This window comes from Watersipora subatra, chromosome 11 (genome assembly GCF_963576615.1).
Source record: "Watersipora subatra chromosome 11, tzWatSuba1.1, whole genome shotgun sequence".
In the NCBI taxonomy this organism is placed as follows: Eukaryota; Metazoa; Bryozoa; class Gymnolaemata; order Cheilostomatida; family Watersiporidae; genus Watersipora; species Watersipora subatra.
In genome coordinates, this window is record NC_088718.1 from 2,858,373 (window position 1) to 2,870,596 (window position 12,224).

The following is a 12,224-nucleotide window of genomic DNA, read 5'->3' on the forward strand; positions in this document are numbered from 1 at the left end:
TTTACCTAGCAAATACGATAAAAGTTGTTCGTGACAGTTATGGTTTAACAGGAACTGAGTCGAGAGTGCACTGGAAAACCCTCTTCATATGTAAAGTATATAAATTATATCATAACTAGCTGTGCTACCCGGCGTTGCCCGGGTAATAAAAAAGTCTGGTCAGAAAATTGATTTGTATTTAACATACAACAACATTGGCCATTCTAACTCTCAAACTACATATCATGAGAAAAGTTTTGTGTGTAGGTCCTAGTTGAAATAAATTTAAAAAAAATAAAAACAACCGTAAAGGTTTTCAAACTTTGTCAAACAACTTTTGAACTTCATATCATGAGAAAAATGTTTTGTGTCAATTAGAAAAAGTAAAAAGACTATAACATTTTTTAGATATAAATGTGAAATAATTAGCGAGTAATAGCTAAATTAAGTCAGTCTTGCTACAATTACAATAGAAGGTGATTTTGTAATGATACAATTAATACGAACTGAGAAAACAAAATAAAAATCCTGAATATGTTGAATTATTAATAACAATTCTTGCATAGAAGTGCGTGGGTATAAAAATGTTACTGTTCCACTAGAAGCTATCCATCAAAACTTTGAATACGACAATGCTGGTACCTCTTGATACCTGTACAAATGTAAAATGAAATACGATACTGGCTCTGTCTGACCGAGATGATGTCGAGGCTTTTCCACGGAGATGATTTAATTGTCCGCGTGAGAAGAATTGGCCTTGACCCCCCATATAGTGATTGAACCTTCCGAAAAATATTTCTCAACAGGGGCGTCGTAACGCGTGGCCGCATCGGTAAAATAATCAGCATGTGCTATAGCTATAGTCGGAATGACTGACATAATTTGAGAAACATGTATAATCTAACTTAAATGAACTCTAAAGTGTTAGCATTCTTAAGAATTCATCAGGAAGTGTTGAGTTCTTAAGATGGTATTTGGCTTATATCGCCCACACCAGCTCCATTGATCAGTGACTTACCTTTGGCTCGAACTAAAACTCGGCCACCCGCATCTTCGATGACAGGAATTATATTTAAGGCAATTTGACTAGCTCCACCCACCGGATAGCCCCCACCATTCATGAAATGACGAATCAGGGCGGAGCACAGTATTATGGAAGACTCAGCAGGGTTAGTTCCTAAAACATACAAAGGTTATCTCCTTAGCTTCTTTTATATCTTCAACTCCATATATGATAAACCACTGGCAGCATTCTTCAATCAAAAACAACATATCAAAAACTGCAATCTATGCCCCAAAGAGCACCTCATTTGAAAACTTTTGCAGGGGTGCTCATTGAACGAGCGCCAGTTTGAGTGGGCTCTGAGTGGGCACCTGGAGTGAGCAAAGACAAGTGAAGTGATAATATTCAGCTGCAAGTTGTTAGTGGTGTCATATACCTAACTTAAGTGAACACTTGGCATCAACGACTGTTTATAATATTTTACTGACATTATCCCACGACCAAACACCCAAACACGAGCGAAGCGATTGTTTGGAAGCTTTATGATAAATGCATGTGTGCACACAACTCACGGAAATTAATCATCAACGGCCGTCGCAAACCCTTGTACCGAAATCTCATCAACAAATTTAACCATTTTTCAATGGAGTCGTTTAAGTATAATAACGATACAAAACACATATAAACCTATTTAAATATGTTACCAAGTCTTTGTAGACAATATCCTAAACCTTACCCTTCTGATCGGATCATACATAAATAGACAGATTAATTTGGCCTAAAATCGTTATTAAAACTTGACAAGCCTTATTTAATCAAAATTAAGACCGGCCAACGACACGCCGAAAAGGCCGTGAGACCGAGAGTAGAACCGTTAAGTCGTACATATTTCACGAGAAAAACGTGCACATTTCATCAGTCTATAGCTTTGTCGAATTGCCGAAGGTTTCTGTAACTAACGTAGAAGTACTGAGAAGTAATCGTTTCTTTTTTTGCCGATTTCAGAGTAACTGGCATTTTAGATACTTATAATGAGTACTTTGGTATTCCAACTGATGTCCAAAGCAGTGAAAGTAAAGGAAATGACGATGATAATTTTCTAACGATTCTTATAAGATTATTACGATGTTTAATTATAAGAATAATTATTCGATTTTATAACATTTAATTATAAGAATAGTCATTCGAATTTACAAGATCGAAGTATATAATGACTGATGTAGGGCAATATGTTACTGTTATTATTTTTTCTAAATAATTTTGTTAAATAGATTTTCTAAAAATCTAGATAAATATCGCAACTTCTGATATTGGTTGCTATGATGTTTTGAAATGTAAACAAAATTGTGCATTGGATTTCTATTATTACTGTATTACTATATTAATAATATTGGTTATTCTAATAATATCAGTGCATTTCACTTCTAATATTGCATTTCTCCTATTGCAGGGGAAGATATAAACATATAATCTTTTCCTTTTATTATTGCTGTTTGTAGTACATAATAACACCCAGTACATTACAGCTACCATTGCAGCTACCATTGCAGTTATCCTATTGCACTGCAGTGCCATTTGACTACTAACATTGCATTTCTCAACTATCAGTACCCTTTCTTTTTTCCAATATCACTTTGGTCGTGGGCTGTATGACAGGGGAATTTCTAGTTTTATAATAAAAAATCAAAGTAACTCTGCACACACCTACTCATATAACTTTTAAAAGATTGTAATTTGTATATTCAAGCAGTGCCAGGCATACTATTAACATACCAGAGGTTCACTCCTCTAATAATAAATTCAATGTTTCCTTTTAAAATACCTAATGAACACTAGACATTAGTTTTTTGTATAACTAGGCACAAAACGCTAGAAATCTTAAGATATTTACAATCCGAGCATACACATTGGTGCATATTACAAGGAATTCTCAGTTGAAATAAAAATGTGCTCATATGACTAAAAACAATACCCCATTGTTAAACACTTGAGCAACTGTCAAACATATTTCCTTTTCATACTCAGCACAAAATTTCAACATTGTTATCAACTTGAGAGTGTTCGTGGTGGTCACCAAAGGAAACGGCAATGACATTTTAATCGTGAATAGGAACCGGTATAAAGAGTACCCGACCCGCAACACACTGTTTATGATGTGAATAGCCTTATCATTAATAGTATAGACAACTGTTGTCTCATGTAAAATTTTACTAATTTTGTGAAAAGCTCGTGATCTGATGTTTAGATCACTCCCTCTTCTTTCCCGGATGCTTTATGTACCAAACAGTAATATACAAAGGTCGCCTTATATGCTTATCAGGACAACTGAATATGGTAAACAACACGCTCTTCACTCAAACTCACAGCACAACATAACAAAAAACAGTCGGTGAATGCATTGAGTAGTTATGACCAGTCACAAAAACAGGTGACAAAAAACAAACAAATATGATATGAACAAGATATGAATAAATAAAATCAAATAAATGTATTATAAGCTATGCTAAAAAGCATTATACTATGCGGAAAACTTTTTCACGAGGTGCCACAAAAATAATCATCATTACTATAATAAGAGCCGTGTTTGTCCGTTCGAAGCCACGCTAAGAGTGCTAAGAAAAAAGATTGCACCGCACGCGAATCGAACCAGGATATTAGAGATCTCAGTCATGCACTACCAACTGCACCACTCAGTCACCTTGCTGTGTCACGGAATTATTGTACACATACTTATTACACTTGATGATCTCTCACAGCACATAGAACTGCCAGCGTACTAGTGATTATAAAATACTTGATGCATAAACAGACTCCTTGAGAGCAGTGATTAGAGAGCTTTACCAAGATATTTCGCTAGTGTACATCACCTAATGCATGCAGCAAGAGTTGAACAAGATATCCCGTTGTAATAGCGAGTCTAACTTACCATAATCTCCATAGCAGTATGCAAGCAGGGATCGTAGTTTGATATTGCTAGTCAAGTTGTTGAGGTACTCATCAGTTGTTAACTTTGTGTTCTTTGTCACAGAGAATATAGCATCAAAAATACCAGATGCATAGAGCAACTTGGAAAGCCATCCTGGTAGCATTTTTAGCACAGCAACGCCTGTCATACTGTTATTGAAAACCTGTAAAATAAATATCATATTGATTTACCGCAGGTTTGAAAAAAACATGCATAAAATGGTAGAAGAATATGATGACATTGAGATTTATCTGTTTCTGTAATAACCTAAAACTATACAAATCATTAAAATATTTTATGGGTACAAAGAAATGGAAACAGTTAAAGGTCAGAGACCATTTGGCAGTTGGATATCTGATTCACAGTGTTGCATCAGTTTTTTTCATGAGCAAAATGACTCGATTTCATCATTGGCACGGTGTGATAGGTACTAGATAGATGTACATTACAACTGGAGTTTACAAAGGATACAATAAAATATATTGAAGCTAAAAAATTTGAGATAAATTAATCAGTTCAATAAGTTGTAAATCACTCAATTCAAGCAGGTGATATGATGGGAGCAAGGTTGAGTTAATTTGGTAAACAATAGTATGCTTTCAGCATTTATACAATCAGCCCAGACATACTTAAAAGCTAATGACCGACTTTAGTATAGCTTTATGCAATTAAACATCATGAAATGCTAAGGATCATATTAACGAAAAATAATGTGACAAGCATCTGGCAAACTGCATTGCCTAAAATGTTTGGCTAATGAATAGACAATGCCTACTATTTTAAACATTTAAAATCAGTGTCCCAGTATTCGACCAGAGGGCAATTGCACCAACATATCGAATGTAATCATCGGTGATAAGCGATGTTCGAGCAAATATCTAAGTTCATGTCGAAGATAAATGCGGATAAGGACTTGTATGTTGTAGACCAGAGAAGCTCACAGTAGGCCTATAGATAACTCAGCAGTGTTTACCAAAATATTTTGTGAACTTTCCATGCTTAAAATAGGCATGCTGACTGTGTTTTTTTTTACTGGAATTACTAAGTTGCTGAACTTAACAATGGCAGCATTTTGTTCAACAAGCTGAATATTTCGTAAATCCATCTACTAATGCTATTAAACATGGATGCATATTGAATAAAAAGGGCATCAAGACTGGAGCATCCACTTTTTGAAAATGCAAGCTAGAAAAATGAATATCTAGTTTGCTTTACACTATGCAGTTTGCTTTATAAGTTTTAGGCTTAAAAATGAATTGTTCTGCAGTGACACAAAATTGTTTTTTTAAGATTTGATGAAGAATCATTATGTTAATACTTGCAATTTTGGTAAGGTAGGTAGTACTGTGGCAAATAATACACATCTATAAAATCAATGCATATAGCCAACTTTGTTTTAGTTTATAATATTTACTCATAAAATGCTAAACAATTCCTCAGTAGTCCTGCAATAAAATAATATGGAATATCCCCTTGGAGAGAATTTTAAAATTTGACAACTCCAAATTTTTCTAATGTGTTCAATGTGTACATTGCCTATGATATATTAGCCAATTGTTAAAAAACACATTCAGTAGCGCTTGAAAACGAGATAAATACATTATAGCACTAAGGAGATATCTACAAATATTGTCTTCAGAAAAACAGAAATTTCATCTTTCATTTTTAAAAATAGGCTTACTTTTACAAAATGGCAAGTATTACTTTAGCATAATGGCTTAAAATACAAAATTTTGTAACTCCTGCTTTTGTGATTTGGAACGAACAAAATATCATATCTTGTTAGCATCAGTGCATTATATCTTCTTTGCTATAGCTATAGGCCTAAGTCCTTGCTCTAGCCCTTTTACAACACAATCATTATGTCTCTAATCAATATTAATAAACATGTTAAGGGTACCTGCTCAATATAATTTAGCAGTTATAAAACTAAAAATGACCACTATCAAATATTGAAGACCCACAGTAGTAATCCGACATGTCTAATAGAGCATTAGTCATTTGTAACATGCTTTTACCATTAATTAACGGTAAAGGTTACATGGAGATGTTGCATAGATCTATACTTCCCTTACAAACGGGATTGCCAGAATAGTCAAGGTCTGTAAGTTTGTTTAAAAATCCTGGTTTTGACATGTACCTGCCGTATAAGTCAGCCCTTTTCTCTGGTTCAACCTGCGTGATTGGAATATTTCAGTCAGTATCAGAGGCGAGATGCAGCTAAGGATGGACGATAGCGGAGGTGTTAAATGGATTAACGAAGTACGGGCTCTTCAGACAGGCGCCAAATCGTAGTTAGTGTAGCACTTGTTCAAGTCACATTTAGCGGATGTTAAGACCTAAAGCATTAAAGTCGAGAAAAAGCCGCTATGAGTGATCGAAAGCGGATTAACATCTGTTCTGTGACCACTAAATGTATCGCTAAATAAACCAGTTAAATGAATTTAGGTTACTAAACACATACCTAAAGCTATGTTTTTGTTTGTATTTTTAAATATTTTACTCACCTTCAACTGTTTTATCGCTAAAATTTTATCACTCATCTGTTTCGGGTTTCGTTCTCACAATGGCTAATAACGAATAACACCAAACTGAGCGAGATCGAGCATCGTAACTCACCATACAACATCAACAAACTCGAAGTTCAAATTTGACAGTCGGTGTGCTGAATATGATGAATAACGAAGATGCTGATATGCTCTTTACCGAAATCTCTCGCACAACGCCTGAAAGAGATACGATGCTCGCTCTCTCGTTCTCTCATTTCAGCATTATTCGTGTTATTATTATTATTTCATAAGTTAGAGTGCAAACGAAATGGGAAACAGATCGGTGATAAAATTTCAGACAGTGACGAAATTAAAATTCTTAAATAAAATTCTAGCTGATGAAAAAGTTAAAGTATAGTAAACTACGTAGTAAAACTTAGCTTTAGGCCTAAGTATGTGTTTAGTAAGATAAATTCATTCAAGTAAAATTCAACGTTAATGTTCTTCGTCTGTCTCGAAGGTAAGAACTCCCTCTGATTTGATCTACCATTTCATGGCAGATCAAATCAGAGGGATCTGCCATTTTTATCTGCCATTTCATGGCAGATCAAATCCACTAAAAACACTAAAGTTACTGTAGTTAGTTATAGTTACCAAGGTTAACATACTATTTTATTACTAATTTTTAATACGTACAGTACATATATAAAATTTTGATGTTTTTACTAGGGGTGTTGTATTAGATAGTTACTAAGGGTTCCTATACCCCTCTATACGCCATTTTCACCTTACGATGCCAACACTGGAACGAATTATTGTCGTACGCCCAAGGTTCACTGTAGAAGGTATAGAAAGATTGTTAAAGAGCTTCAAATAGCATAACTTGCTGAAGGTGGTTGCCAATCAGCGCACTGCTGATTTTCAAAAAATTATCAGCTAACTACCAACGTAGAGTTTTATAAGCGAGCACCACTAATTTTGTACTTCCCAAGCTGCCAACTAACAGACATTATAATTACATTATAAGTATATGTGTTGGTGATTATTCCAGCTCAATGTCACGATGAAAGCTGAAACCTAAAAGCTGCCAAATAAAACACTTGCTGTTTTTATAGTCTGTTTTGATAGGTTTTGCTGACTCACTAATGATGTTAGGATATAGCAGAGTATAGGTGAATGGTATCTCCAAAGTTTACACTGGCTCTTGCATATTCAACTAGTCATGTGCACACTGAAGGCGTGACTCTTGCAAACTTGAAAGTAATTTCCATGTTTGTAAACTCGCATTTGTAATACGAATTATGAGGTGGTTGATTTACATGACATGAAGATAGACAATCAGAGCTCAGTTGCCCTATTTTACTAAGTTCATGATGATACGAATAAAAATTGAAAATTTATAACCACGCTCTGGTTAATTTGATCTTCCATAAATTCCGACATTCAAGTAGAAAATTTGCCACCGAATTCCAAGTTTAAAATTCATCCTCGATTTATATGGCGGCAAGGTTTTTCAAGACATGAACTTCAGTAAATTTAGATTAGAAAAAACCATTGCGAATCAAAATTATAGGACATGACATTCAGGGATTTATTTATAAAATAGTAATGCTAGTAATCATATTTAACATGAGATCAATCATTTCTCGCCATTCAAATGGTAATCCTAAGTATCCTTTTCTGGAATACAATATTATGTCATTCAGCCCTGATGATGAGAGGATACCCTCATCCTCATACCATAACATATCATCCTCTGTACTTTTAATTGCATTCGTAATTGAGCATATTTTGAATGAGTTAACAACAATTTTTTGATCAGGCAAATCTCAAAAATACTTCACCCACTGACACACTGTAGGCAAAGATGATGCAGCGCGCATAATTGCGAGGGGGCAGTGTAAGTTTTTTGGCCTGATTCCACTCACTCATTTCACTTTGTTCGCTTAAAATCCTTAAGTTAAATTCAACGTTTACTTTATACGTCTGTCTCGAAAGTAAGAACTCACCACCGTACATACTGCACATAGTACATAGTAATGTTACATTTCATAGCAGATTCTAACCACTAAAAACTCCAAAGTTACTGTAGTTGGCTATAGTTACTAAGGTTAACATACTATTTTATTACTAATATTTAATACGTACAGTACATATATAAAATGTTGATGATTTTTACCAAGGGGTGTTTGCATTACATATTTACTACGGGTTTCCACACCCTCCCTCCATATGACATTTTTGCCTTACAATGCCAACACTGGAACAAATTAAAATCGTATGGCGAGGGTCCATTGTACTCAACTACTAGCACCCTATGAAGAGTAACTAACTTGATCAGCAGCTCAGAAATATATTGAAACATTGTAAAGAGGTCATTACAACTATTACAAGAGGTCATAACTACTATTTTTTGTAGTTATATTATAGATGAAAATAAACAACCAAACAAACAAAGGTCATAATGGGCAGAACTACGCGTGCCGCGCAGTTGAATAAATTTATATACAATTTATTCAATCTTTGGTGCAAGAGAGCTTTTCTTTTTCAGTATTTACTGAATGTACTGAACATTATGAGTAACTGAAGGATAAAAACGTTTCAACTAAAAATGCTTTGCTACCATAAAAAGGAAACCTATAATATTTTTAAATGGAATATAAAAAGATAACATTATTTGACTCCTTGATACTGGTGTTGCTCTGCGGCCATGGATAATACAGTAACTTAGTTACTCGCACTAAATAACGCATCGAGTATCTAACTGGCATGGTAACTGCCTTAAACAGAGGTGCAATGTTTCACGAATCTTATAGCTGACAGACAAGCGCTGCTGTAATACTCGACAATATTGATTTGACTGGCACATACGCTCAAGGGCTGTCAATAATAGGAACTCTAAGCCATTGCCCTAGATAGTCAATGAAGATTACTAGAGGATAAGAAACTCTATCTAGAGACGCTAACATGTTCTTCTTTATACAACATGATTAGTGGCGTGACTAGCTGTGTTCAGCTTTCATTTAAAGACGAGTGAATTTTGTTCTAAAAGGTGAAGTAAACAAGCTTACTTATCCACAATCTTTACTATAATAAGAGCCTTGTTCGTCCGTCCGAAGCCACGCTATAAGCGTTGGAACAAAAATACCTTGTACAGGAATACGATACTCTGTTATACAGGCCGGCACCCTAATCACTTCGCCACCATACCACTATGTACATAATGATTGTAAATGTTTGTGATTTGCAGACATTTGCACTAGTGTTCTGTTTTTTGTTCTTTTTCTATTTTGGTTATTTTCACACCTGGGTGTGTGTTTGAATGAGATTGGCTTGGGCTGATGGGGCCAATTTTCGTTGACTGATGGGACACGACATTCTGGTGCGCTGACACATTTCAAACGCTTGCTGCCTTGAACCATCCGCTCAGCGTGCTCAGTCAGCTTTTGCTATTCAGTTAGACAGCAAGCGATTTGCTGTCTGTTGAAAATGTATTTAACTCAGTGTTTCAGCTTAGAGTGTGATTCATTTTATGGTAATTTTGATAGTCAAGATTTAATAGTAAAGGAGGCAAAGGTTAGTAGTGTATGTCTCTTTACCTTTTATCATATTTTAAATGCATACACTTGTCTACATTTTTGCTTGTATTGAATGTTGTTTGAAAAGTCTTACATGTGTGATTTTACATTAGTATGATTTGTAATAGCATGCTATGTAATTTTAGACTTCACAGTGTGGTGTTGGTGTGGTGTCTGGGTCAGTGATTTGGTGTTAATGAAATAGTGAAATAAAATACCACACACTCATCTATAAAGGTCCAAGCCTTTCTGGTTGTGAACAGTTTAACAGTTAAAGTTTAGCGACTACCAAATCGCTATAATCATTCCTACGAAATAATTACGCACATAGCGCTATATGCAATTTTCAGTAATTATTATGTGATTACTCATGGCAATCTCTCAAAGTGCATGGGACTGCTAGGCCTACTAGTATACTAGTGTCATTTAAGCATTGCTGAAGTCCTGTAGAAATACTGCAACTCATATTCAAAATAATTTTATCTTGTCCACAAAAACGCATTCTCCTCAGCACTCCCACATTGTATAGCAAACAATAACAGGAAACTACAGAAAGTTACAGTTTGTGATACCACGATTTCGATTTCACTTTCTTATAAATACTAAACCAGAACATGCTTATCAGGTTACTTATGATGGCTGCTCGTTTTTTCAACCAAAATAATTATGTACAAAATACATACTATATTAAAACGACTGTGCTGCGTGATATATGTACAATTACATATTCACAAACATTTTCCTGTTGCGCATTTCTCAGCCCTTAGTAAGTCTACAAGAGAAGACTCACATCAATATCAGCTATGAACTTGTCTATCGCAGACTCTTCCTCTGGAAAGTGCTTAAGAAGAACTTCCCTAAGTTTATCTGCTCTCATCTCAATCTTCTCGCATTCCTCGCCTTCATCAAATATAACCTGCAATGAAAAAACACAGTACAGTCCTGAGTTCTTTTAAATCTTAGCTTTTTACGCTTACTGAGATTGGCTTGCGTTTCGCTCCCTTCTATCAAAGTTGATGTTTGCTACTTTGTACGGTCAACTATCAGAAAATAACTAAAAGGCAAACATCATAAAATAAGCAAAGTTTGAGCAGCGGAGAATGGTTAAGCGTTATCAGCCAACTAACGCCAACTTGAGCATGCTTTTATTGAGTGACTGCAACAGTTGTAAACTGAAAACTTGCTGTGATGACATCCAATTTAAAAGAAAATAAAGGGAATACATGGAATAGTTGCCATCAGAACTGGTTTAATGAAGAAAGCCTTTTATTTACAGCCATACCTTGAGATACGAGTGTCTTGACATATGATAATTTTGAGATATGAGAAAAATTCCAAGCAAATTTTTGCCTCGAGATATGAGACAACTTAGAGATATGAGTATATGAGATGTTCTTGATATGACCGCTAGGTATTATGCGCATAGGTTGCACTGTATTAGCTATCACCATGCAGCACATAAATACTTTATACCGATATGTATACTTTATAAATATATACTTTATATATTTATAATAATTATTTTAATAGTGTACACAAATTAAGAGATACAGGAAAGAACAGACACGTATAAACCTTACATTCTTTACAAATGCGGTGTGCTAAGATACATGTACATAGCTACTATAGAACGTGGTGATGACCAAAAGCTTTAGATAGAGAGTTGCATACAGGAGTAAAGAGTTAAACAACTATGCAATATACAACCTCATTCTATTCTACTACCAGAATTGACTGTGGGTCGAGAGGGATCTCTTGATATGCTGTCAATAACAACATTATGTATCTTGACTTGTTCGCTACAAAATTAATTTATTTACCGGAATATAATTACATATTCGGTAAAACCTAACATTTGACACTATAAGCTATCATATTTTTTGAACCGGTCTATAAAAAGGTTTTGATACCAAATTAATTAGCACAGATAATATAATAAAAAATGTTACAAATGTGTTACAAAATGAGCTCAGACACTTTTTCGGCTATTATTGTTATGACCGTGAGCGGATGATTCATTAATAATATTATAGCTTACAGCATTGTTATTATTATTACTTGTAAAAATAAAAATAATCACTCTCAGTAGTAATATTGTTTGATAAGAATCACCCAAAGTCGATAGATCTAAAATTAGTAAAACCTGGTAGCTGTAATGCATCTGACACGGCTGGTCATTGCTAAGAAATTGCGATAAAAAATTGAAGTTT

The 12,224-nt window shown here is 34.7% G+C and overlaps 2 protein-coding genes across 2 annotated transcripts in view; both read right to left on the reverse strand.

Moving 5' to 3' along the window:
- The window catches only part of LOC137408435 (uncharacterized), a 154,522-nt gene that overhangs the window by 124,387 nt on the left and 17,911 nt on the right, over positions 1-12,224 (reverse strand). The gene's annotated exons all lie outside the window — the stretch shown is intronic.
- LOC137408236 (all-trans-retinol 13,14-reductase-like) overlaps positions 1-12,224 on the reverse strand; it is a 35,364-nt gene that overhangs the window by 13,927 nt on the left and 9,213 nt on the right. The window contains exons 4-6 of the mRNA XM_068094660.1: positions 10,805-10,930; positions 3,909-4,110; positions 998-1,156 (exon numbers count right to left, since the gene is read on the reverse strand). Of these exons, the coding sequence (XP_067950761.1) occupies positions 998-1,156; positions 3,909-4,110; positions 10,805-10,930 (487 nt within the window). The remainder of the gene's footprint in view (positions 1-997; positions 1,157-3,908; positions 4,111-10,804; positions 10,931-12,224) is intronic.